Source organism: Rhinopithecus roxellana, chromosome 12 (assembly GCF_007565055.1).
Source record: "Rhinopithecus roxellana isolate Shanxi Qingling chromosome 12, ASM756505v1, whole genome shotgun sequence".
NCBI lineage: Eukaryota > Metazoa > Chordata > Mammalia > Primates > Cercopithecidae > Rhinopithecus > Rhinopithecus roxellana.
The window spans coordinates 54,048,480-54,075,650 of NC_044560.1; the positions used below are offsets into that span (position 1 = coordinate 54,048,480).

At 47.0% G+C, this 27,171-nt stretch overlaps 1 protein-coding gene across 1 annotated transcript in view; it reads left to right on the forward strand.

Annotated features, from left to right (window-relative positions):
• The first annotated feature begins 253 nt into the window (after positions 1-253).
• Positions 254-27,171, forward strand: part of DHCR24 (24-dehydrocholesterol reductase) — a 37,573-nt gene continuing 10,655 nt past the window's right edge. Inside the window, exons 1-6 of the mRNA XM_010372624.2 lie at positions 254-630; positions 3,769-3,924; positions 12,385-12,490; positions 13,220-13,338; positions 16,741-17,004; positions 22,685-22,828. Of these exons, the coding sequence (XP_010370926.1) occupies positions 397-630; positions 3,769-3,924; positions 12,385-12,490; positions 13,220-13,338; positions 16,741-17,004; positions 22,685-22,828 (1,023 nt within the window). The 5' untranslated portion in view covers positions 254-396. The remainder of the gene's footprint in view (positions 631-3,768; positions 3,925-12,384; positions 12,491-13,219; positions 13,339-16,740; positions 17,005-22,684; positions 22,829-27,171) is intronic.

Consider the following 27,171-nt stretch of genomic DNA (forward strand, 5'->3'; position numbering starts at 1 on the left):
AACCGCTTAAGGCGCGTTTGGAGGAGGCGGCCCCGCAGCCCCGAGGGCCGGAGGCCCCGAGTGCCAGCCGCCCGCCCCCAGTATCCGCTGCGGACCCCACCGGCACCCAGTCCCCGCCACCCCCGCCTCGCGCGGCGGCGGGGAGAAAAGGGTGGAGCGGCCCGACTCCTGAAGCCAATGAAAGCTGCGGGTTCCTGGTCCGATCCCCGGCGCGGCTCGCCATTGGTCGCCGCCGGGGTCTCGGCCCACCGGACCTCGGCGACCCGAGCCAATCGCGAGGCGGCGGGCGATCCCGGGCTCCCCTGGCGGCAGGCGGCGGGCGCAGAGCGGACCAGGCGCGGAACTGGAGGCAGTGACAGGAGGGGTGAGCCCGCAGCCCTCCCCGCGCGGCGCCGCATGATGGAGCCCGCCGTATCGCTGGCCGTGTGCGCGCTGCTATTCCTGCTGTGGGTGCGCGTGAAGGGGCTGGAGTTCGTGCTCATCCACCAGCGCTGGGTGTTCGTGTGCCTCTTCCTCCTGCCGCTGTCGCTCATCTTCGATATCTACTACTACGTGCGCGCCTGGGTGGTGTTTAAGCTCAGCAGCGCGCCGCGCCTGCACGAGCAGCGCGTGCGGGACATCCAGAAGCAGGTGAGTGGCGCCTGGTGCGGCCGGGACCCAGGGCTGGGGGCGGCGTGCGCGGGGATAGCGGGACGCGAGGTGGTGACAGGAGCTGCGGTGCGGGGGTGGCCTGGACTTCCCGGGGGGGGGTGGGGAGCTGGCGTCGGAGAGGGGTTGGAACGAAACAAAAATGTGATGGGGACGGGGGAACAGAACAGGCAGAGTGCCCACTGTGTGCAGGGCGTATGCGGGTACCTGGAGGGAGATGAAGAAGGGGAAGAGGGGGAGGTGCGCAGCACTCAGGTAACTCACCCGGCCCAAACATTTCTGAGAAGGAAGGGCTTCCGGGAGGTGGAGCTGGGTCTAAAGATTGGGAAGTATGGGAAATGATTGGGGGAAGGTGTGTGGGTGGAGGGACTGGTGTGAGCAAAGGCTGGGAAGCTTACAAGTGCAGGGCGCAAGCGGGAGAACGTTGGAAAGTCTGTTTGGTGCTAGGCTGGAGAGGGGCCTTGATGCCAAGGCCGAGTTTGGACTTTATTTTGTAACAGCAAGACGCTTTTGATTGGGTTTAGGATAGAAGACTAAAGCAAGAAGGTAGAACCCAGCCCAGAAGCGGGAGGGAAGAGCCTCACAGCCTCTGGTGACGGAGGTCTCCTCACTCCTTGACAAAAGCAGTCGGTCCATCTCTCAGTTCCTCAGGCACCCACGGAGCCTGTAACCTGCTGTGGCTCACAGTGGAGCCTCCTCTGCATCCAGGGACCTGGGCAGTTTCTTGACTGCCTCTGCTTCTCCTTATGTTCCTCTCTTGCTGGCATCAGGTTGCAGAGAGCTTCTGTTTCCTGCTGACACCCTTCCGTAGGTGTAGCAGCCTCCATATTCTGCTTGCTCCGCGCTGGGTGCTGTAGGCAAGAGCATGAAGATGGATGCGGAGAGACGTTCCCATGAGGCATAAGACCTGGGGCCTGGTGGGAGAACCCAGTGTCTGGAAGTACTTTGCCCTATAGCTCTGGATTTTGCTGGTCACAGTCATGGCTCCAGAGCCTCTGCCTGTCCTCCCTCCCCACCTGCACCCTGCTTCCTAGCTCTTTCCTCGAGTTCAAATTCTCCATTTACCTGCTTGTCTCCCCTGTCAGACTGTGAGCTCCTAGAATGCAGGGACTGTTATGTGACTCGCCTGTGGCCCGTAGGACCTGGCTCAAAACAGCCTAGCGAGTGCTTATTAATCTCGGCTAAGCCACAAGGTTCACTGTGAGCAGAAAGACAGGGTCCCAGCTGGACTAGCCTCTACCCCAGACCTGCCATGGGCCATTGCCATCTTCACAGCAACCTGGTGGATCTTGTGCCTATTTTGCAAACGGGGAAAATTGAGTTTCAGAGTGTGAGTCATGTGCTCAGGAAGGCTAGTCAGTAAATGGAGCTGGAACCTAGGTTAGCTTGATTTCAGAGCCCGAACTCTGACATCTCTTCTTTCCCAGGCTTTCCCTTCCCCCCTGTAGGTCTGGTTTAGTTGCTTCACACCTGGCTTGTAATAGCTGTCTGACCCAGTTGCCCTTTTTTCTGGGCTCTCTCTTTGGCCTCCAGCTTAAATGCAGCACCCCTAATCACTCCCTCCCATCTCTGGGCTTGTATCAAACTCCATGGCTGCAGATTCAGGCAGGGACAAGACCTGGTTGGTCATGGAATCCCACCTATCATCCCTTTTCCCCCAAATCACAGGAATCTCTTCCTTAATACCTGCCCCCTACTGGCTCCCTGGCCTCTGATCAAAGGATAGTCCTTCCCCATGTTGAGCTGTTTGCCTGGCCAGCTCCAGTGCAGCCTTCTCCAGGAGACCTGACTAGTATTTGACCAGACTTTTGGTTGCAAGTGAAAGAAACTCAATTCAAACTGACTTGAGCAAAAAGGGATTTTATTGGCTCAGGTCTTGAAAAGTCTGAGAGTACAACTGGATCAGGCATGGCTGGATCCAGGATCCTCTGTCCCCCATCACCATCTGTCCATCCCTCTGCCATCTGTTGGCCCTGCTTCTCTAGGTTGACTTCATTCTCTGGAGCCTCTCTCCTTGCAGAGGCCCCAACAGTTTCTGGCTCATATCCAACCAGCTTAGCAACCCCAGTAAAGAGAGAGTGGCTGTCCTGGAACTGGTCTCATTGTCTTGACTTGGGTCGTAGACCCATCCCTTAACCTGTCTCTTTGGCCAGAAGGATAGAATCAGACCTCAGTCACGTACCCACCTCCTGGGTCAGGGGAGTAGAATCAATCTCACTTGGACCAAAGGAAGATGGGGATTGTTAGAAGCGGATGAAGAGGAAATGGATGGTCACAGGTCAAAACGACAAATATCCACCTACCCTGCACTTGTGTATCTCGGCAGAAAAGAAACACTTCATCCTGCGTTTCTGGTGGGCTTGTCATCCATGGGCCATTTGTTCTGTGTTTTGTGCTCTGGTCACTTACTTCAGAGGTTTTGTAAAACCTCTTCCTTCCATTGGCTTGGTGGTCCTTCCCTGCTCCTCCTCTCCCCGTCAAAGTGATGCGTGAGTTAACATATACAAATGTTTAAACAGGCCTTGGCATGTGATAAGCCTCCATACATGTTAGCTATTACCCTGTGAACTGTTACCACAGCCCCATCTATCCTTCCTGTCCTGAAGTCAAACAGTCCTGGCTATGAATCTCAGCTCTGCCATTTACCAATTGTGTGACTTTGGACAAGTTCTTTTGCTTTTGAGTTTCCTCATCCTCAAAAAAAGGGTGTCATCCTAACTTCCTGGGACTGTTGTAGGAATTACACAAGACAGTGTGCAAGGAGATGCCTAGTGTGTTGGGAATACCCAGTAAATGGTCATCATTTTTATACTTGCTATTATTACCATTACAAAACCTTTTCTGAACTTCCTAGTAGAGTTAATGTTTTCAGAACACTTTGATCCTCCATTCTAGCTCCTTCATCATTCTGCCTTATGGTGTAGCAATATGTTGGCTTTTCTGTCAGCCTTGCTGGCCAGGGAGGTGCCAGAGGGTAGGGCCAGCAGGTCTTTTCATCGTTCTGTTTCTCCAGTGCCTGATGGAGGCATCATTCCCAGCTCCCTCTCGATGAAAGCAGGGCTGCAGGCTGCTCGCGGGATCCCAGGTGGGGCCAGCTCACCCTCTGTCCTGTGGTTGCAGGTGCGGGAATGGAAGGAGCAGGGCAGCAAGACCTTCATGTGCACGGGGCGCCCTGGCTGGCTCACTGTCTCACTACGTGTCGGGAAGTACAAGAAGACGCACAAAAACATCATGATCAACCTGATGGACATTCTGGAAGTGGACACCAAGAAACAGGTGAGAGTAGCACTTTTCCGGGCTCTGGGAGCAGGTGGGGCTCTGCCCCTGGTGCAAATGACTCATAGGGAAATGATTTTAGCCAAGGGCATCCCAGAGTGGACAGGACCAATGCCCACAGTCATAGAAGATACTCCCTGCCATTGCTGTCCTTAAGCCTCACAGCCACCAGGGGAGAGATGGGTCATAATAGCTCCGGGGAACCCTTTGTGTTTCCACAGGAAGTCAGGAATGGGGAATTCATGAGCAAAAATGATAGGCGAAAAGGAATCTACTTACCCCTTCCTGATAAGGAAATGTGGTGGTAAAAAATGGGCTACAGAAGTGACTGAGAGGCGTGGGTCTTGTTACAAGCTTCCTGGAGACCCTCTTGTTTAATAGCCTTTGAAATGTACATACTTTTTGGCCTGTCTAGTAATTTTACTTCTCGAAACCTGGCTTAAGGAAAAAGGAAATAGGCTTCAATATAATTAAAGATACCCAACACAGAGCGATTATATCACAGTATTATTTCTAATTGACAGCAACACAATATCCAATAATAGGGGAGTCATTAAATATGGTATGTCTACTTGATGGCCTTTTGTTATTATTGTTGAGACCTTGGCCAAGTTACTTAATCTCTCTATACCATTTTTTTAACAGCTTTATTGATGGATTTAAAGTGTGGTAACACTATTACCACAATCAAGACGACAGACATACCCATCACACCCCAAAATTTCCTCATGCTCCTTGGTAATCCCTTCCTCTAGCCCCTAGCCCTACCTCTTCCCCGACCCGCCCCCCACAGCCTTAGGCAAACAATGACCTTTCTGCCACTATAAATTAGTTGGTTCTAGAGTTTATATAAATGGAATCATACGGTGCCTTTTGTTTGTCTAACTTCTTTCACTCAACATCTTTATTTGGAGATTCATCCATGTTGAAGCGTGTGTCAATAGTACATTCTCTTTCACTGCTGAGTCATATTCCCACACATATTGTGTGGACATATCGTAGTTGGTTTATCCATTCACCTACTGATGGACATTTTGGCTGGCTCCAGTTTGGGGCAATTACAACTAAATTGGAACATTTGTGAACAGTCTTTGGGCATATGCCTTCCTTTCTCTTGGGCAAATATCTAGGAGTGGCTAGATCATGTGGTGGGGGTACATTTAACTTTTTAATGAACTGCCAAATTTTTTTTCAAAGTGATTGTAGCATTTTACATTTCCACCAGCAGTGAGTGTTGTTCTCGTTCCACATTGTAATAAACTTGGTATGGTTAGTCTTAATTTTAGCCATTCTAATAGATGTGTAGTAATTTTTCATTGCACGTTTCCCTAGTGACTAATGATCGTTCCATGTGCATGTTTGCTATTTGTGTATCTTCTTCGGTGAGGCCTGATCAAAGCTTTCACCATTTTTTAAAAAATCAGTTTGTTTTCTTATATATTCAGGAAACTTTTTTTTTTTTTTTGACTTTTAAGTTCAGTGGTACCTGTGCAGGTTTGTTATATAGGTAAACGTGTGTCTTGGGGTTTGTTGTACAGATTATTTCATCACCCAGGTACTAAGCCTCGTACCTATTAATTATTTTTTCTGATCCTCTCCCTTCTCCCTCCCTCCACCCTCTGATAGGCCTCAGTGTCTGTTGTTCCCCTGTATGTGTCCATGTGTTCTCATCATTTAGCTCCCACTTATAAGTGAGAACATGCGGTATTTGATTTCCTGTTCCTGCGTTAGTTTGCTAAGGATAATGGCTTCCAGCTCCATCCATGATCTTGCAAAGGAGCATGGCTGCATAGTATTCCATGGTGTACATACCACATTTTCTTTATCCAGTCTATCACTGATGGGCATTTAAGTTGATTCCATGTCTTTGCTATTGTGAATTGTGCTGCAGTAAACATACATATGCATGTGTCTTTATGATAGAATGGTTTATATTCCTTTGGGTATATACTCAGTAATGAGATTGCTGGGTTGAATGCTACTTCTGTTTTTTAGTCTTTAAGGAATCACCACACTGTCTTCCACATGGTTGAGCTAATTTACACTCCCACCAACAGTGTATAAATGTTGCTTTTTCTCTGCAACTTCTCCAGCGTCTGTTATTTTTTGACTTTTTAATAATAGCTATTCTGACTGTGTGAGATGGTATTTCATTGTGGTTTTGATTTACATTTCTTTAATTATCAGTAATGTTGAGTTTTTTTTCATATGCTTCTTGGCCACATGCTTGTCTTTTGAAAAGTGTCTGTTCATGTCCTTTGTTCACTTTTTAATGGGGATGTTTTGTTCTTGTAAGTTTAAGTTCCTTATCGATGCTGGATATTAGACCCTGAAACAACACTCTTTATTAGATTCATGATTTGCAGATATTTTCTCGCAGTCTACGGCTTCGCTTTTTAAAAACCAGAAGCTTTATTTATTTTTTCTTTTTGAGACAGAGTTTCACTCCATCGCCCTGGCTGGAGTGCAGTGGCGCAATCTCGGTTCACTGCAGCCTTAGCCTCCCAGGTTCCAGTAATTCTCCTGCCTCAGCCTCCTGGGTAGCTGGGATTACAGGCATGTGCTGCCACGCCCAGCTAATTTTTTGTAGTTTTAGTAGTAGGGACGGGGTTTCACCATGTTGGCCAGGCTGGTCTCGAACTCCTGACCTCAGGTGATCTGCCTGCCTTGACCTCCCAAAGTGCTAGGATTACAGGTGTGATCCACCACGCCTGGCCAAATCAGAAGTTTTAATTTTTCCCAATTTGTTAATTTCTTCTTTTATGCGTTGTGGGGGTTTTGTTTGTTTGTCATTTGTTTGTTTATATTTTTGTTTTTTGAGACAAAGTTTTGCTCTGTGGCCCCGGCTAGAGTGCAGTGGTACTATCTTAGCTCTCAACAACCTCCACCTCCCAGTTTCAAGCAATTCTTGTGCCTCAGCCTCCCAAGTAGCTGTGATTACAGGTGCGCACCACCACACCTGGCTAACTTTTGAGACAAAGTTTTGCTCTGTGGCCCCGGCTAGAGTGCAGTGGTACTAGCTCTCGGCAACCTCCACCTCCCAGTTTCAAGCAAGTCTTGTGCCTCAGCCTCCCAAGTAGCTGTGATTACAGGTGCACACCACCACACCTGGCTAATTTTTTGTATTTTTGCCCAAGAGAAAGGAAGGCATATGCCCAAAGACTGTTCACAAATGTTCCAATTTAGTTGTAATTGCCCCAAACTGGAGCCAGCCAAAATGTCCATCAGTACGTGAATGGATAAACCAACTACGATTTCAATCTCACCACATTGGTCGGGCTGGTTTTGAACTCCTGGCCTCAAATGATCCACCTACTTTGGCCTCCCAAAGTGCTGGGATTACAGGTGTGAGCTACCGTGCCTGGCCTACTTTGTATTTTTGATGTCTTATTTGGAAATCTTTGCCTATCCAATGTCAGAAAGTCTTTCTTCTATATTTTCTTCTAGAAGTTTTATAGAAACCTTAAAATGAAGCTTTCTGGACCTGGAGGTTTCTTTGTGAGCAAGTTTTTAAGCACAAATTCAATTTCTTTAATAGATATTGGGCTCTTCAGTTTATTTATTTCTTCTTGGGTTAGCTTTGGTAGTTTATGTCTCAAAGGTATTTGTCCATTTCACTAAGTTGTATAATTTATTGACATAAAGTTGTTCACAATACTTCCTATAGACATCTGTAGCAATATGTCAAGTCTTTCATTCTTGATATTGGTATTTTATTTCTGTTCTCTTTTCTTCCTGAACAGTCTGGCTAAAGGCTATTGAATTTTATTGATCTTCTCAAAAACTAGCTTTGATATCATTGATTTTTCCCTTTGTGTGTGTGTGGTTTGTTTTCAATTTCATTGATTTCTGCTTTGGTCTTTATTATTTCCTTTCTTTTCTTACACTGGGTTTAATTTTACTCTTTTTCTAGTTTTTTTTTTTTTTTTTTTTCTTGAGATGGGGTCTCGCTCTGTCACCCAAGCTGGAGTGCACTGGCCAGATCTCAGCTCACTGCAAGCTCCGCCTCCTGGGTTCACGCCATTCTCCTGCCTCAGCCTCCCGAGTAGCTGGGACTACAGGCGCCCGCCACCTCGCCCGGCTAGTTTTTTGTATTTTTAGTAGAGACGGGGTTTCACCGTGTTAGCCAGGATGGTCTCGATCTCCTGACCTTGTAATCCGCCCGCCTCGGCCTCCCAAAGTGCTGAGATTACAGGCTTGAGCCACCGCGCCCGGCCTTTTTCTAGTTTTTTAAGTTTAAAGTTTAAGTCATTGACTTAGACCTTTTTTTCTAATAAAAATGTTTAGTGCTATAAATTTTCCCCTAAGCACTGTTTTAGAGGCAGCTCACAAATTTCTATGTTTTCTTTTCTTTTTATTTCAGTTCAAAATATTTTCTGATTTCGCTTTTGATGTCTTCTTTGATCCATGGATTATTTAGAAGTATGTTAATTTTTTATCACTAGTTTTGAGCAATTTTACTATGATGTGCTTTGGTATAGTTTTATTCATGATTCTTGTTTGGAATTTGTCATAGTTTTTCATCAAATCAGGAAATTTGGGGACCATTATTTCTTCATCTATTTTTCTGCCCCCTCCTTTTTCTCATCTAGTTTAGAGACTGCTAGGCCTATATATTAGGCTATTTCAAGTTCTTCTACAGCTCAGGTCACTGAGGCACTGTTCATTTAAAAAATTTTTCCTCTCTTTCATTTTGGATGATTTCTGTGGCTGTGTATTTAAGTTAACTAATCTTTTCTTCTGCAATTTCTAATTTGCTGTTAGTGCCATCCATTGTATCTTTCATTTCAGACACTGTGGTTTTCATTTCCAGAAGTTTGATTTGGATTTTTTTTTTTTTTTTTTTTTTTTTTTTGAGACGGAGTCTTACTCTGTCCTCCAGATTGGACTGGGTACAGTGGCGTGATTTCAGCTCACTGCAACCTCCACCTCCTGGGTTCCAGTGATTCTCCTGTCACCGCCTCCAGAGTAGCTGGGATTACAGGTGCACACCACCGTGCCTGGCTAATTTTTTTGTATTTTTAGTACAGACAGGGTTTCGCCATGTTGGCCAGGCTGATTTTGAACTCCTGACCTCATGTGATCTGCCTACCTTGGCCTCCCAAAGCACTGGGATTACAGGTGTGAGGCACTGCACCTGGCTGGATATTTTTAATATATTCTTAATGTCTCTACTTAAATTTTTGAATATAGAGAATATAGTTATTACAAATGTTTTGATGTTCCTGTTCGCTAGTTCTAATATCTGTGTCAGTTCTGGGTCTGTTGGCTTGATTGATTTTTCTCATTGTGGGTTGAATTTTCCTCCCTCTTTCTATGCCTGGTAAAATTCTGTTGGATTCTGACATTGTGATACTCAATATTTTACCTTTTGGGGAGCTGGGTATTTTTATATTCCTATAAATTTTGAGTTTTGCTCTAGGAGGCAGCTATGTTACTTGGAAATAGTTTGATCCCACTGGGTCTTGATTTTTTAGATGAGGCCAGGGCGGTATTTAATCTCGAGTTAATTATGAGGCAAGATCATTTTGAGTACTCTACACAGTGCCCTGTGAATCATCAGGTTACCAGTCTGGCTTGTGGGAACAGACACGATCTCCTGCCCTGTCTGATCCCCTGGTACTATTACCTGTTATCTTTTTTTTGTTTTTTTTTTTTGAGACGGAGTTTCACTCTTGGTGCCTAGGCTAGAGTGCAGTGGTGCAATCTCGGCTCACTGCAACCTCCGCCTCCTGGGTTCAAGTGATTCTCCTGCCTCAGCTTCCTGAGTAACTGGGATTACAGGTGCCCACCACCATGCCCAACTAATTTTTTGTATTTTTTTTAGTAGAGGTGGGGTTTCATCATGTTGGCCAGGCTGGTCTCAAACTCCTGACTAACCTCAGGCGATCCACCCTCCTTGGCCTCCCAAAGTGCTGGGATTATAGGCATGAGCCACCACACCCAGTCTATTACCTGTTTGTTGTCTTTTCTGGCAGTTTTTTACCTGGCTTCAGCCTCAGGTAACAGCCTCATGTGTATTTACCGATTAGTACTCAGTTGAATTCCCAAGGACGCCTTTTCCATTTCTTCAGTTTTTTCCTCTGTGCAACTCTCTCCTCTCCGGTACTGTATCCTGCACGCTCTATTCACCTTGGTCTTCTGAAACTCTCATCTCCATCTTTTTTTTTCTCTCTCTTTCTTTTTTTTTTTTTTTTTAAGACAGAGTCTCACTCTGTCATCCAGGCTGGAGTGCAGTGGTACAGTCTTGGCTCACTGCAACCTCCATGGGTTCAAGTGATTTTCTTGCCTCAGCCTCCTGAGTAGCTGAGATTACAGATGTCCGCCACCATGCCCAACTAATTTTTTGTATTTTCAGCAGAGGCAGGTTTTTGCCATGTTGTCTGGCTGGTCTTGAACTCCTGACCTCAGGTGATCCACCCACCTCGGTCTCCCGAAGTGCTGGGATTACAGGCGTAAGCCACAATGCCCAGCCTCACCTCCATCTTTTTAACTCTTAGAAAGTCCACTGGGCTCCACCTGGGTTTCTCTCCCTGCACTGCCTAACTCCAGGCAGTTAGATGGGCCATCCCTAGAGCTCACCGTTTTTTTTAAATAATTTTTTATTTTTTATTTTTAGGTCTCGCAGTGTTGTCCTGGCTGGTCTCGAACCCCTGGCCTCAAGCAGTCCTCCTGCCTCAGAGCTCACCTTGTTTCCTCTCTCTGAGGGATCACTAACTTTCATTGTTTATGTGCGCTACATTGAAAACTCTTTTTTTTTTTTTTTTTTTTTTTTTGAGACGGGGTCTCGCTCTGTCGCCCGGGCTGGAGTGCAGTGGCCGGATCTCAGCTCACTGCAAGCTCCGCCTCCCAGGTTTACGCCATTCTCCTGCCTCAGCCTCCCGAGTAGCTGGGACTACAGGCGCCCGCCACCTCACCCGGCTAGTTTTTTGTATTTTTTAGTAGAGACGGGGTTTCACCATGTTAGCCAGGATGGTCTCGATCTTCTGACCTCGTGATCCGCCCGTCTCAGACTCCCAAAGCGCTGGGATTACAGGCTTGAGCCACCGCGCCCGGCCTGAAAACTCTTATTTCATATATTTTGTCAGGTTTTTTTTCAGGCAGCAGGGTAAATCTGGTTCCTGTTGTTCCACTTCGGCTAGAAGTAGAAGTCCAAGGGATGTATACATTAAAAAATCACGTGTTCCAAGAATGTGTAATGATAACAGATGATGGTCATAGTATAGTGTTACATTTTAAAAAGGCAAGACAGAAAATGAGATATGCTTTTTGTTTGTGTGTGTTGTGTTAAAACATACAAAATGGTGTGAAAGGAAAATCTTGGGGTCCCCAAATTACTAAAATAAGGGAAAAGTCAAGCTGGGAACTGCTCAGGACAAACCTGCTTTGCATTCTATTCAAAGTCTTCCCTCTGCTCACTGAGATAGATGCATATTCTGATTAGTTCCTTTGGAAAGGCTTATCGGAAACTGAAAAGAATGCAGCCATTTGTCTCTTACCTACCTGTGACCGCAAGCCCTCTCCCTGCTTCAAGTTGTCCCCGCCTTCCTGGACAGAACCAATATACTTCTTACATATATTGATTGATGACTCCTGTCTCCCTAAAATGTATAAGATTAAACTGTGTCCCAGCCTCCTTAGGGACATGTTGTCAGGACTTACTGAGGCTGTGTCATGGGCGTACATCCTCAACCTTGGCAAAATAAACTTTCTAAATTAACTGAGACCTGTCTCTGATATTTGGGGTTCACAGTACCAATATAGTATGTGTGGGAAAAAAAAAAAGTAAATACACTCTGTTATTAATATTAGTAACTCTGAAGAACTAGGATGGCTGAATTTTTTTTTTTTTTTTTTTTTTTTGAGACGGAGTCTCCCTCTGTCACCCAGGCTGCAGTGCAGTGGCAAGATCTCGGCTCACTGCAACCCCCGCCTCCCGGGTTCAAGCGATTCTCCTGCCTCAGCCTCCCAAGTAGCTGGGACTACAGGTGCCCACTACCACGCCTAATTTTTGTATTTTTAATAGAAACGGTTTCACCAAGTTGGCCAGGCTGGTCTCAAACTCCTGACCTCCGATGGTCCACCCACCTTGGCCTCCCAAAGGGCTGGGATTACAGATATGAGCCACCACGCCTGACCAGGATGGGTGATTTTTGTTTTCTTCTTCACTTTTGCTGTATCTTCTAAGTGAATGAGTATTTCTCCTGCAATTTAGAAAAGGATAAATCAAATATTTAGTATAAAGATACTTGAAGGGCGAGGTTAAACACTAGCTAACCGAGAGCCAGAAATCACATTCCCTGTAATTAAAGACAGTGTTCTAGAAAGAGCCTGTAAAGACTGTGTAGGAATCCCTGCAGTGAGTATTTGGGAAGGTTTGAGATGACACCTGTGTGTAGGAGCGCCCCTTGGGCCTGGCAGCCTCCTTTTGACCCAGGGTTTTTTCCCTTGTGTCAACAGATTGTCCGTGTGGAGCCCTTGGTGACCATGGGCCAGGTGACTGCCCTGCTGACCTCCATTGGCTGGACTCTCCCCGTGTTGCCTGAGCTTGATGACCTCACAGTGGGTGAGGACCCTATATTAACGGGCAAGAAGAGACACACGGTCCTAGGACCGGAGCTGATGGGCCTTGGCCACCCTCCGTCTAGTCCTGGAATCGCTGCTATTCCATCTGTGACAGAAGTCATTCTGTCTCTTACTTGCCTGCTCCAATGACAGGGTATTCACTGCCTGCTGTTCCATTTCTGAGCAGCTCAGGTTATCAGAAGGCACTTTTAATTTCTGGTTTGATTCTGTTTCCCTGTGACTTGTTCCCGTTGCTCCAATTCTACCCCATGGAACACACAGAATAAATCTAGTCTCTCTTCTCCTCCCATAGGATTCATAGCCCCCAAAGCGTCTTCTTCTTTAGGGAAAACACCTTCAGTTCTTTTAACTATTCCCATGGGACAGGGCTTCCTGTCACCCCTTCAACCCCCCTTTTCATTAAAGTCCCTCTCCAGATGAATGCGCAAGATTTCTAGGTTGAGTCTGGCCAGAGGTGAGGTTTGAGTACCCTTGACAAGGTCTGCTCGCCACCCCTTTCCTCTAAGGATGCCCTCATGCTCCCGTCTAAGCCCCTCCTTCCCTCTCCTGCTCTCTAGATTGACAGGTGGGAAATCTCCCCTAAGTCAATAGCCCCATTTCTGCTAGCCTACCATGCCTCCCTCATGCTAGGAGGTCCCCCAGCTCCAACCCAGCCCCAACCCTGTGCCTACAGCTCTCCCTACTGACACTTTGTGTGATGTCTCTGCAGGGGGCTTGATCATGGGCACAGGCATCGAGTCATCGTCCCACAAATACGGCCTGTTCCAACACATCTGCACTGCATATGAGCTGGTCCTGGCTGATGGCAGCTTTGTGCGATGCACTCCGGTGAGTTCAGCGATGGGAGACGTCCATGTCAGCCTGCTCTGGGCATTAAGGATCCTGAGGTCAGGGAGGTGGCTCTTCTAGGTGTGCTTCATTTCAAATACCTGTTCAGTCTGGGTCTGTATCCATAACAAAAATTTGTATACCCCTTATATGAGCTTGGGCAATGTTATAAATGCATTATGTATATATTAAGGCATGCGTGTAATCCTTCAACAACCTAATGATCCCTATTTTATAGATAGGAAACTAAAGCTCAGAGATATTAATAAATTTGCTATAGTCACACAGCTGGGACTCAGACCCCAGTAATCAGGCTCCCAGGTCCCTCCCCTTAGCCATTGATTATGCCATCCTGCCTTTCTGGAGGAAGTCAGGCCTTGGCATCAAAGCTGTGTGTCTTAACACTGTGAGGTATAGTCATGTGTCACATAACAGTAGTGATATGTTATGAGAAACAAGTTATAGGCGATTTTGTGGTTGTGCAAACATAAGAGTGTACTTACATAAACCTAGATGAGATAGCCTACTTCACACCTAGGCTACGTGGGATAGCCTACTGCTCCTTGGCTACAGACCTCCACAGCATGGTACTGTGCTCAATACTGTAGGCAGCTGTAACACAATGGTATTTATGTGTCTAAACATACCTACACTTAGAAAAGGTACAGTAAAAATACCATATAAAAGATGAATGGTACACCTATATAGTGTACTTGCCATGCGTGGAGCTTGCAGGACTGGAAGTTGCTCTGGGTGAGTCAGTGAGTGAGTGGTGAGTGAATGTGAAGGCCTGGGACATTACTGTACACCACTTTAGACTTTATAAACTGTACACTTAGGCTACCCTAAATGTATTTTTTGAAATTTGCTTTCTTCAATAATAAATTACAGTTAGCTTACTATAACGTTTTTACTTTATAAACTTTTTAAAAAACTTTACCCCTTTGTAGTAACACTTAGCTTAAAATGCAAACACATTGTATAGGTGTACACAAATAGTTTCTTTCTTTGTATGTTTATTCTATAAGCTTTTTTCTATGTAAACTTTTTTTTTTAACTTGTTAAACTTTTTTTGTTAAAAACTTAGACCCAAGGCTGGGTGCAGTGGCTCACTCCTGTAATATCAGCACTTTGGGAGGCCAAGGCAGGTGGACTGCTTGAGCTTAGGAGTTTGAGACCAGCCTGGGCAACATGGCAAAACCCTGTCTCTACAAATAATACAAAAATTAGCTGGGCGTGGTGGTGTGTTCCTGTATTTCCAGCTACTCTGGAGGCTGAGGCAGGAAGATCACTTGAGCCTGGGAGGCAGAGATTGCAGTGAGCCATGATTACGCCACTGCACTCTAGCCTGGGTGACAGAGCGAGACCCTGTCTCAAAGAAAAAAAGTCAAGACATAAACACATGTTAGTTTAGGCCTACACCGAGTTTAGATTATCAATAACGCTTCCACTTCCGCATCTCATCCCACTGGAAAGTCTTCAGGGACAATAACACACATGGAGCTGTCATCTCTTCTGATAACAATGCCTTCTTCTGGAATACCTCCTGAAGGACCTGCCTGATGCTGTTTACAGTTAATTTTTTTAATAAGCAGAAAGAGTACACTCTAAAATAACAATTAAAAATATAGTGTAGTGAATACATAAACCAATGACAGAGTCATTTATCATTATCAACTATTATGTAGTATACATAATTATATGTGCTATACTTTTATACAACTGGCAGTACAGTAGGTTTGCTTACACCAGTGTTACCATAAACACATGAGTATGACATTAGGACAGCTGCGATAGCCGTGATAACACTAGGCAACAGGACTTTTTCAGCTCCATTATAATCTTATGTATCTGGGGCCCATTGTTGACTGAAACATCTTTATGCAGCATGTGATCAGGTAACTAAAAGTGATTAGAGAGGCTGTTTTAGAAAAATAAAAGACAGTTCTACCACCCAAACTGGGATTCAAACATTTAAAGCGTTTTACCTAAGGGGTGGGATAGGATTGACACTTTAAATAACCTTGAATCTGTCCTGGCAGGTGTGAGGGGCCCCTGGGATGGGAGGGACAGTCGGTCCTGTTGAAGTGGGTATTTCAGGGAGCCACCAGACTCCTTCACTTCACAGAAGAGGGCCCAGGGAAAGACTCCCAGCTTGGCAGCACTGGTCTTGAGTGAGAGATACCCCTAGCAAGATTCACATCAATTCATTCTACTTTCCTGAATGCTTGCAGGAGCCGTGTCTTTTGACCTATTTATTATCGGCAGAGAAAGGAGACAGACATTTGTGAATTCCTTCCCTTCTCTGAGGCCCAGGTTCCTCACTAACAAATATGTGGTCAAGAGGAATAAGTAGGTCCTGTATGGGAAGCTCCTTGCATAGAGCTGAGCATGCAGCAAGTATGTCGTTGTCACTGCCATGGCCAGGGGAATGTGATTAGCTGCGGGCCCAAGGGGGAATCGGTGAGCCTAGTGCTGCTGTTCCTGAGGCTTCTGCCAGCCTGCTGCAGAACCTCCTTGCTCCAGCTCTCCTGCCCTGCTGCATTCACTGTGCCCGCCACCAAGAGCATTCAGGTTTCGTGGAGACTGCACGGGGCTGTCCTCTTAGTAAAGGCAAGACATGGCTGGACTTTTGCAAAAGAGCTTTATTGGAACTAAAGAATCCCAATTAGAATGGCCACGGAAAAGTCAGCTGTGTCCAAGACATATGTCTAAACAATAAAATGATGAGGTTGGACATTGATTTATGGAAGCAGATGAGGTGTTGTAGGAAAAACACTGGCTGGGGAGTTAGGTGGTCTTGCCTGAGCCCTGGCATTGCTGCAGCCGACTTTTCTGGGAAGACTTCGGTGAGTCATGGCAGCTCTCAGAGACTCAGTTTCTTTAAGGGGGTGCCAGCACTCTCCCTGGACTCTGTCGGGGGTGGAGCCCACAAGCCAATGGACTGGGAAAGGCCTTGTAAATTTTAGTTATGGTTCAGAAGGGAGGCATTTTAATGTTTCCCAGCTACATTGCCTGACACCCACTAAGGGTGTCAAGGCCTGGCCTTGGACCTCTGCCCTTGGGCAATGCCCCTGCCATTGTGGGTCATTGGGCAGCAGTGCCAGTCCCAGCTTTTTCCTGAATAGCCTGTGGGTCAGGGGCTGTGCCTAGATGGGAGGAGGAGGATGCTCTCTCAGTGAGGGTCCCTGAGACAGAGGGCAGTATTAGGCTCCATGTCATGTCGAAGCTGCAGAGAGAAAACTAAAGCCCAGCAAGCACAGTTTGTGAAGCTCATTGTTTGGGTTTACACAAGATAGTGAGAGAATAGGGACTCTCCCAGGCTGTGCTCCCCCAAGTGACTGCATGCCATAATGTGGGGCCCAAGGTTCCAGCTCTCAACACATCAATTCTATCTCATAGTCCGAAAACTCAGACCTGTTCTATGCCGTACCCTGGTCCTGTGGGACGCTGGGTTTCCTGGTAGCCGCCGAGATCCGCATCATCCCTGCTAAGAAGTACGTCAAGCTGCGGTTCGAGCCAGTGCAGGGCCTGGAGGCTATCTGTGCCAAGTTCACCCACGAGTCCCAGCGGCAGGAGAACCACTTCGTGGAAGGGCTGCTCTACTCCCTGGATGAGGCCGTCATTATGACAGGGGTCATGACAGATGAAGTGGAGCCTGGCAAGGTAAGCCAGGGTGTCAGCTGCTGCAGACCAAGACTAGGGAGGCATGAGTGTGGTGGGACTGAGCCCGTTCCCCCATCCTGACCCTGGCAGCCACCTCTTCAAGGCTGCTGCCTGGGTCAACCCACCTGGGGTACAGGTAACAGGATCTATTGTCATAAATGTCTTAGACAGTGATGGAAGCTTTCATCTACTCTGCCCTTACCACCTGCCTGGGATGTGCTTGTCTCTTAGTGGATGTAATCTTTGGTCCTTATAGCAAACCCCATTTTATAGATGAGGAAACTGCGTCTTTAAGAGGTAATATAGGCTGGGCACGGTGGCTCACACCTGTAATCCCAACACTTAAAAGAGGTAATGTAAACTTCCACAAGATTCAAGTAATTGATTTGATGCCTTGGGATCTAGATTGACATTCCTTCCACGTATACCATGTGATTTTTATTAGCAGTTTTTTCTCCATTTAGAAAGGATTTGTGCTTATTGTGAGAGACTTGGAAGGTACAAACAAGTAAAAAGGAAAGAAAAGACTCCATCTGTAAACATGACCCAAAGCCAGTGTTGCTAATGTGTTTGGTATACAGTTGGCCCCTGTGTCTGTGGGTTGTAGAATCAGTGGATTCAACCAACTGCAGATTGAAAGCGTTCCCAATGAATGGTTTCATCTGAACTGAACATGGACAGACTTTTTTTTTGGTCATTATTCCTTAATGGTTACATAGCATTACATCGTATTAGGTATTATAAGAAGTCTAGAGATGATTTAAAGTATACAGGAGGATATGCGTAGGGTTATATGCAAATATTAAATCATTTTATGTAAGGGACTTGAGCATTCATGGATTTTGGGGGATCCTGGAACAAATACCCCATAGATACTGAGAGACAACTGTATTTATTTCCTCTTTCTGTGTATGGAGTTTTTTAAAGTTTTAAAATCATATAACAATGCTGAAATATATAAAGAAAAAGTTAAAGTGCATCTCTTTACACCAGGGTGTAACCACTTATGTATAACAGTTTTGTGTGCATTCTTTGAGACCTATTTATTTTTATTTATTTATTTATTTATTTATTTGAGACAGGGTCTCTATGGCCCGGGCTGGAGTACAGTGGTACGATCACAGCTCACTGTAGCCTTGAACTCCAGGGCTCAAGTAGTCCTCCCGCTTTAGCCTCCTAAGTAGCTAGGACTACAGGCATGTGCCACCATGTCCAGTTAATTTTTTTTTTTTTTTTTGAGATGGAGTCTCGCTCTCTCACCCAGGCTGGAGTACAGTGTGTGATCTCAGCTCACTGCAACCTCTGCCTCCTAGGTTCACACGATTCTCGTGCCTCAGCCTCCTGAGTAGCTGGGATTACAGGCTTGCACCACCACGCCTGCTTAATTTTTGCTGGGATTACAGGCTTGCACCACCACGCCTGCTTAATTTTTGTATTTTTAGTAGAAACGGAGTTCACTGTGTTGGCCAGGCTGGTCTCAAACTCCTGACCTCAGGTGATCTCCCTGCCTTGGCCTCCCAAGCCAAGTGCTGGGATTACAGGTGCGAGCCACTGTGCCCAGCCTGGTTAATTTTTTAATTTTTAAAATTTTTTTGTGGATAGGGTCTTGCTATGTCACCAAGGCTAGTCTTGAACTCCTGGCCTCAAGCAGTCTTCCCACCTCAGCCTCCCAAAGTACTGGGATTACAGGTGTGAGCCACCACACCCAGCCGAGACCTATTTCTCTGTGTGTGTGTGTGTGTGTGTGTGTGTGTGTGTGTATGTGTGCATGTCTTCATTTCATTGTGTAATATCCCACTTTTGCATGTAAATAATTGGCCTGATTTAGCCCTTACTGACATTTATGTTGTATAAACTGTTTTGCTCTTACAAATAAGATTGCATTTAAGATTTAAGACTCTCTTACATTTATCCTGTCCTTCTGTACAAATATTTGTGTAGGATTGAGTCAGAGAAATGGAATTTGTTACACAAAGGTTTGAGCACATATTAATAGATATGACCAAACAGCCCTCAAGAAGAGCTGTATTTATGCCTACTTGCAGCAATGGTGTGTGAGAACACCTTTTTCCCTACATTCTTGCCAACACTAAATAGGATCTCTCTTTCATTTTTGCCAATCTGATAGGGTTAAAAATAGTATCTCGTTTTATTTTGCAGTTCTTGGATCACTGGTGAAAGTGAGCCTCTCTTTGCAGCATTTTGCAGTTTGTTTGTCTTCAGCTTTGATCACTTGTTCACATTTGTCTTTTCTTGTTTCTTGTTTTTTGTTTTGTTTTGAGACAAGGTCTCGCTCTGTCACCCAGACTGGACTGCAATGGTGTGATCTCGGCTCACTGCAACCTCCACCTCCCAGGCTCAAGCAGTTCTGTCTCAGCCTCCCAAGTAGCCGGGGCTACAGGCGCATGCCACTGCACCCGGCTAATTTTGGTATTTTTAGTAGAGATGGGGTTCCACCATGTTGCCCGGGTTGGTCTTAAACTTCTTTTTTTTTTTTTTTTGAGACAGAGTCTCGCTCTGTCGCCCAGGCTGGAGTGCAGTGGCCGAATCTCAGCTCAAATTACAAGGTCCGCCTCCTGGGTTTACGTCAGTCTCCTGCCTCAGCCCCCTGAGTAGCTGGGACTACAGGCGCCCGCCACCTCGCCAGGCTAGTTTTTTGTATTTTTTAGTAGAGACGGGGTTTCACCGTGTTAGCCAGGATGGTCTCGATCTCCTGACCTCGTGATCCGCCAGCCTCGGCCTCCCAAACTGCTGGGATTACAGGCTTGAGCCACCGCGCCCAGCTGGTCTTAAACTTCTGAACTCAGGTGATCCACCTGCCTTGGCCTCCAAAAGTGCTGGGATGACAGGCGTGAGCCACTGCACCCAGCCTTTTTCTTGTTTGTTGTGGTAAGCATTTCCCCATGTTGTTACATTGCCTTCATAACTGTCATTGTTAATGTCCATCTACAGAACATTGCATTGAGGAAACGAATGCCCTATTGCTGCCCATATTTGGAAATTTAAGTTGCTTCCAATTTTTTTGTTATTTTAATTAATGGAGCAATGAACATCTTTTGTCTGTAATTTGAGTAATATCTTAAAGTAAAATCACAGATCAAAGAATAGGCATCCCTTAAGACTCTTAATCTATACCTATATACATACTTAAAACAGTTTACAATTGTGAAGGGCTATAAAATCATCTGGTACAATCCTCTCTACAAATAAGGAAATGAGGCCCAGAAAGGGAAAGAGACTTCTCTGAGGACACACAGCTAGCACAGAACAGATTTAAATTCCAGCTTCTGACTCCTGGTTCCATGTCGGTTCCCTGACATATCAGCCTGCAGACTTCAGCACCATGCAAACATTGCTTCCTGTGGGATACTGTGGTAAGTGCTGGAGGTCCTGGAACAGCGGTGGCAATACCGGACATTGAGCTGAAGTGCTCTGGCCCTCCCGGGCCCCTGGATCTGCCTGACCGAAGCCAAAGCCCAGACAGTGTGTGTCACCTAGCACCAAGTCACCTAGCAAGGACATCTAGACCAGAGCTTTCCGACTGCTCTGAGGTGTTCCCTTGAGGCTCTCAGGGGTAGGAAAGCTGAGGGATGGGACCAAGGGGAGTCACCACCCCCACTGTACCCAAAGTGGCTCTGCTGTCATCCATCTGATGTATTAGATGCCACCTAAGATTATGATTTGGCAGAGGGGTTTGCACAGCTTTTAAAATATTTGGAGACCTGATCCGATTCCTTTGTTTCCCAAGAAGAAGACTGTGAGGCACAAAGAGCCTTACCCAAAGACCCTCCCAGAATCAGCAGCAGAAGGATATTTGCCAGGTGCCCCAGTGAGCAAGACCCTGATACCCGATGGGAACAGGGCTGGGGAAGAGCGGTGGATGCCATTAGCCGTCTGGGCATTTCATTTTAGGAGCATTGCTTCCAAACATTTCTGTTTCTAAGCATTCAGGAATTTGTCCCTGTGTGCCAGGCCCTGTGATGGGACCTCTGCAGACACTGCCCAGTGTAAAGCTTGCTGCAATCCTGTGAGAAGCAGCCTGCTCCCATTTCACAGGGGAGGCCCAGAGATAGGAAGTGGCTTGCAGTCAAGGGCTGGGGTGGACTGGAGCTTGTGCAGCCACTTGGCCTCCTCAGCTGGTGTGTGCCTGGAAGAGACAGACTTTCTGGGTTCTTTCCCATGTCCTGGGCTTCTCTGCATGGCTCCTGATGTATCAGTGAGCACCAGGAGCACCTGTATCCAGGTGGCCCTAAGTCTCACTTTCGTTATGCAGCTGGTGCCACTGCCAGGTATGTGCCACGCCTCACCTGGGGTTAGATCAGATTGCTCTGTTTCCTGCTGGGTTCCCCTGTTCACATTAGCATGCAGAGGCCAGCGTGAGTGTTTTTTGCCCTGCCGCATACTGTCCACATCAAAACTAATTTGGGCAAAGAGGCTTTTTAGCCCCAGTTTCCTCCCTGCAGAGTGACCTCACCAGCAGGGTGGCCTTACCAGCAGGATGGGCCTGCACAAGCGGGTGGCACACAGATAAGCTACAAGTGCTGGAGGCCAGAGATCCAGGGCGAAGTGTTTCCTGGCTCTAGGGTAGAGCAGGTCAGCAAGGGGATGGCTGGGGACTGATTACTCCAGCCACCTATGGGCGAGGCATCGTGCTTCACACTTTCTACATCATCTCTTTTAGTCTTGCAGAGATGCTAAGTAACCTGCCCAGGCTCTGCCAAGTGTGTTGTAAGTGGAAAAAGCAAATTGGCAAATAATACATATAAGATGGTTCCATTTTTATAAAGATAGTAGTCATGTGTATGTAATGTCTAATAGGCAAAGAACTCCCACAAAGTATGTGTTTTTATTGTCATGTTACATGTGAAGAAACAGGCTCAGAAGTGACCTGCCTGAGGCCACACAGCTGCTGGGGAACTGGATGTGTCCCCAGCTGCCCACCCTGAAGCTCGTGCTTTTCCAGGATCCCCCCTGCCTCCGCCTGAGAGCATCTGCCAGAATTCATTTATGGATGAGAAAGCTGAGGCCAGGAGAAGCTCAGCCATCCCAAGGCACATTGAGTCATGACCATTTAGGGCTGAAGGAGACACCAGCTCCGTAGAAGATTTGGGTGTGGGAGCCCCCAGGGCCAGAGAGGTGTGAGCCTTATTCATGTGAGCATCCTCCAGAGGATGATGGCTGCTGTGCCCAGAGGACTGTGGAGCTTGGTCCAGGGACAGCAGGGAAAGTGCCATGACCAGTTAGTGCCCTGAGCCCTGGGTTGCACTGAGGGGCTGACCCATGCCTAGAGTTGGTGCTTCCCTGGCCTCGGGGAGGGTGGGAAGGGAGGGAGGGAGGGAATTCCCCTGCATGGAGCACTGCATCAGGGCAGTTAAATGTTGAACGCTGTTAAACACTTGCACCAGGCTAGGCTGGGGTCGCTGAGTTCTCTAGACTGTCGGGGACTCACTGTTTGCCCTGGGCACACACCACTTAACCTCTTTGAGCTCCTGCTCTCTCTGCTAGAGGATACCCGCTGTGCCTAACCTCACCAGCTTTCAAGAGTCTCAAAGGCGGTAATAGACATGAAAGAGCTTTGAAAAGGCCAGGAGTGCTGAACAGAAGCCGGGTGTTGCTGTTACGCCCTGATGGCGCTGGGCGCTTGTCTGCAGCCTGATCACAGTGCCCTCTGTCATTTCAGCTGAATAGCATTGGCAATTACTACAAGCCGTGGTTCTTCAAGCACGTGGAGAACTATCTGAAGACAAACCGAGAGGGCCTGGAGTACATTCCCTTGAGGCACTACTACCACCGCCACACGCGCAGCATCTTCTGGGAGCTCCAGGTGAGGCTTGGATTTCTGTAGCCCTGGCTCCTCCGGGCCAGCTGGGCAGGGAGCCCGGACAGTTAACACTGTAGCCATGCTCTCTCCCTTCAGGGTAAAGAGTGGCTTTGTCCTAAGGAACTGCAACACCTTCTCAGAGTCGTTTCCTTCTGAAGGAACCGACTACCTTCAGTTCAAGCAGCAGGCTCTTAAGCGTCTGCTTGGTCCTGGGGAGTAGGTCCCTGGGCCGGTACTTTGGGGAACACAAACCTGTTCCGCCTTTGAGCCCCTAGCCACAGTGAGCAGACAGATCCCTGCACTGTAAAGGGCCGCAGGAACATGAGTAGGAAGTGGCTAGTTCTGCCTGGGGCTTGAGGTAACAGCCAAGCCTGGCTGTGAAAGGTGAGTGAGAATTTGCTATTGCATGTGTAGATGGGTGGGTGGATGAGGAGTAATGACACTTTAAGTGGCGGAAGGTCAGGAAGAGCCCCTCAGGAGACGACTTTGTGAGCAGGGACCTGAACATAGGGAGGGCAGGCCAGGAACAACTCCAGGGAGGACTCTGGAACTCTGTTCACAGGCAGAGGGACAGCCAGAGCCCAGGGCTTGAGCTGGGCTAACAGAAAATTAACCATTAGAAAATGGACAGTTCAGGGTAATTTAGTACATTCAGTGTTGTGCAACCACTACATCTGTGTCGTTCCAAACATTTTCATCTCCGAAAAGGAAACCCTATACCTATTAAGCAGCCACTCCCTATTCTCTCCCCTTTCCCCAGCCTGTGGCAACCACCAATTCATCTTCTGTCTCTATAGATTTACTTATTCTGGATATTTCACATGTATGGAACGATACAGTATGTGCCTTTTGTGACTGGCTTCTTTTACATAACATAATGTTTTCATGTATCAATATTTCATTTCTTTTTATGGTGGGATAGTAGCTCATTATGAGAGACCACATTTTCTTTTGTCACTCATCTGTTGATGGACATTTGGGTTGTTTCAACCTTTTGGCTACTGTGAACAGTGCTGCTACAAACCTTCATGTGCATGTCTTTGTTTGAATACCTGTTTTCAGTTCTTTGGGATTTAGAACTAGGAGTGGAATTGCTGGATCATATGCTAATTCTGTGTCTAACTTTCTGAGCAACAACCAAACTCTTTTCCACTGAGGCTGTGCCATTTTTCATTCCCACCAGCAATGTATGAGTGCTCTTATGTTTTTAACAGTCTTATCCACACTTGTTATTTTCTGGTTTTTAAATTATTAGTATTATCATTATAACCATTCTGGTGGGTTTGTGGTATTGACTTGCATTTTCTAAACCAATGATGTTGAGCATCTTTTTATATGCATGTTAGCTGTTTTGTATATCTTCTTTGGTGAAAAGTCTATTTGAATCCTTTGCCGCCTTTTAAAATTTGGTCATTTGTCTTTGTTGTTGAGATGTAAGAGTTCTTCATATATTCGGGATAGTAGACCCTCATCAGATATATGATCTGCAAACATTTTCTCCAATTCTGTAGGTTTCTTTTCGTTGTCTTGATAATGTCCTTTGATGTACAGAAGTTTTTAATTTAGATGAATTCCAATTTATCTATTTTCCCTTTTGTGTTTTTAGTGCCATACATAAGAATTTATTGCCAAGTCGAAGCCCCTGTGTTTTCTTCAAAGACCTTTATAGTTGCAGCTCTAATATTTAGGTTGTTGAGTGGGGTAGGAGTCCAGCTCCATTCTTTTGCATATAGCTATCCAGGTGTCCCAGCAAGGCTGCTTGTGTTTGAAAAACAGCAAGAAGGCTGAGGAGCCAGCATGCCCACGCTGAGCTATGGTGAGGAATGAGGTCAAACAGCCACCGGAGGCTAGATCATATGGCTCCTTGTAGGTTAGGAAGGACTCTATATTTTATTCTAAGTATAATAGGAAGCCAATGAGGGCTTTGAATAGGAAAGTGACATGGCCTGGTTTTTGTTTTAAAAGAATAACTGTGACAGCTGGATAGAGTGGATGGGGGCAGGAGTGGACAAGAGTGGAAGAGTAGAAGAAAGAAGATACTGTTGTCTGGGCAGCAGCAGAGGAGAAGTGTCAAATCTGGGAGATGCAGTGCAAGTTGAACCAACCAACAGGATTTCCAGAGAGCTTGACCATGGATGTGATTCCAAGGTTCAGGGCCAAGGTTGACTGCCATTTGAAACATGGGGGAGGGGACTGGAAAGGGGAATCAGAAGTCATTCAGATGTCCAGGTGGGATGACAGCAGGAGCCAGTGACGTGTGTTGGGACTTCAGGAGTTCAGTGGAGGTTGGAGCCCCATTTGCACATTTCTTAGCCACAGAGAAATGTTTTCTAAAGCCATGGAGGGAGATGAGTAAGGGTGTATAGAGAAGACCCTGGGACACCTAGCAGGTTAGGGGAGGAGGAACAAGCCAAGGGCAAGAGAAAGTGCTGTCAACCAGGGCAGGGGAACAAACCAGAAGGATGTGGCATCCCAGAAGCCAAGGGAGACTGTTTCAGAAGTAAGACCAGCAACTATGCCACGTGCTGCTGAAGGAGAGACTGGATTTGGCCATGGGAATGTCATCATTGACTTTAAGTAATAGGGGTGAAACCTTGACCAGTGGGTTCGAGAGAGAACTGGAAACAAGGCAGTGGAGACAGTGAAAACAAACCTGAGAGGCTCACTGTTAAGGGAGGCAGAGAAACAGGGTGATGGCAGGAGGCCGGTGTGGGGCCAGGTGAAGGTACTTTGTGTGATTGCTTTAAGATGGGAGAGGTGGCAGTCATGACAGTGATCCAGTGGAGGGGAAAATGACAGTGCAGAAGAGGGTATATTGAAAGGGCGAAGCCTTGAGCAGGGGGGTGGAGTGGCTCCTGAGCTCAGCTGGAGAGGTTGCCTTTTGATGGGCACATGGAAAGTTCATCCAATTGTCAGGAGGGAAGGAGGACCATAGGGTGGTGGGAGGGTGTGAGAGTTCTCTTCTGATTGCTTCTGTTTTCTCAGTGAAATAAGGATTTTGGCTGAGATGAAAGGGGAGAGGATTTTGATGGTTTGAGGAGAGAAGAGATGTGAAGCTGTCCCTCAGAGAGTGGGCAATGAATTAACTAGGAAAACATTGTGGCATTGCCAGGTAGCAGTGGGCCTACCAGGGATTCACGCTCATGAATTTACGGTGAGACCAGCCCTGTGGTTGTGGGTTTTCACTCAGGAATCTGTGTGGGTGGGGTACAGAGTAGGCAGAGAGTATGGCCAAGGTTTTGCAGGGAGTGTGATGTGTAAGGAAGAGTGAGGACCCAAGGGTGTGGTTATGATGAAATCTAAGCCAGCCATGGAGGGGAGGCAGGATGTGAGAGGCCCCCAGGGACTGACAAGGGACTGATCTGGTGGACAGGATGCCCTGGGTGGAGTGGAACATTAAAGTCAGGGGACTAGAGGGCGTAAGCTAGGAAGAGAGGCGGTGATGGCTGAGAACAAACACTTGTAGTGGAAGCTATGGAGACAGTGAATGCAGGGCAGGGTGACAAGGCCTAGGGGTCAGCAAACGTTCCTAAAGGGCCAAATAACAAATATTTTAGGCATTGCAAGCCACAGAATCTATCATAGCTCCTCAGATCTGCCACATGGAAACAGCCAAGGACAGTACATAAATGAATAGGGATGACTGGCCCCAGTAAAACCAAATTTACAAAAACAGGCACTAGGCCACGTGTGGCCAGTGGGCTCACTTCCTCCCACACTGGATCCCCACGGGTAGTAATTTCTGTCCCCTCCTCCAGGGTATTTTGTGAGAGCCTGTGGCCAAGGACATGTGGAAGGTAAGATCACTGGAATGTAAAGAAAGGAGGCCAAGGGCAGAGAGGCCAGGCGTGGTGAGGACCTTCTCTGTGGGTTTTCAGTCACCAAAAGTCAATGTTGAGGAAAGTGGCAGTTTTCCAGGATCCGGTGAAAGGAACCAAGGATGTTGGGATTCAGGGAATTCAGTGATCCATACTCTAGTGAGGGGAGCTGTGGTTATTGTAATGTAATGGGGAGCCGAGCAAGAAGACACGAGGCAGATGAGAACAGAGGTAGCCTTTATTGGGCTCGCCGGCGAGGTTCACCGGTCCCCTAGGAGGAGGGCCAAGGAAGTCACGCTCGGGGTAGGTATGGGGGCCCTTTTATAGGGCGAGGTAGGCGGGGTTTGTAGGTTTCGGTTTCTGAGGAATGACGTGTCCAGGAGCTTGCGCAGAGCGGGGGTTTTTTGGCCGGCGCGGGCTTTTTTCGCGCGCTGAAAGTCTTAGCAGGAAGTGAAGGGCGGGGAGTCCTAACAAAGGGCCTGCCATGCCGGGTGATACCGCCATGTTGGGTCTAGATTCCTGCCTCAC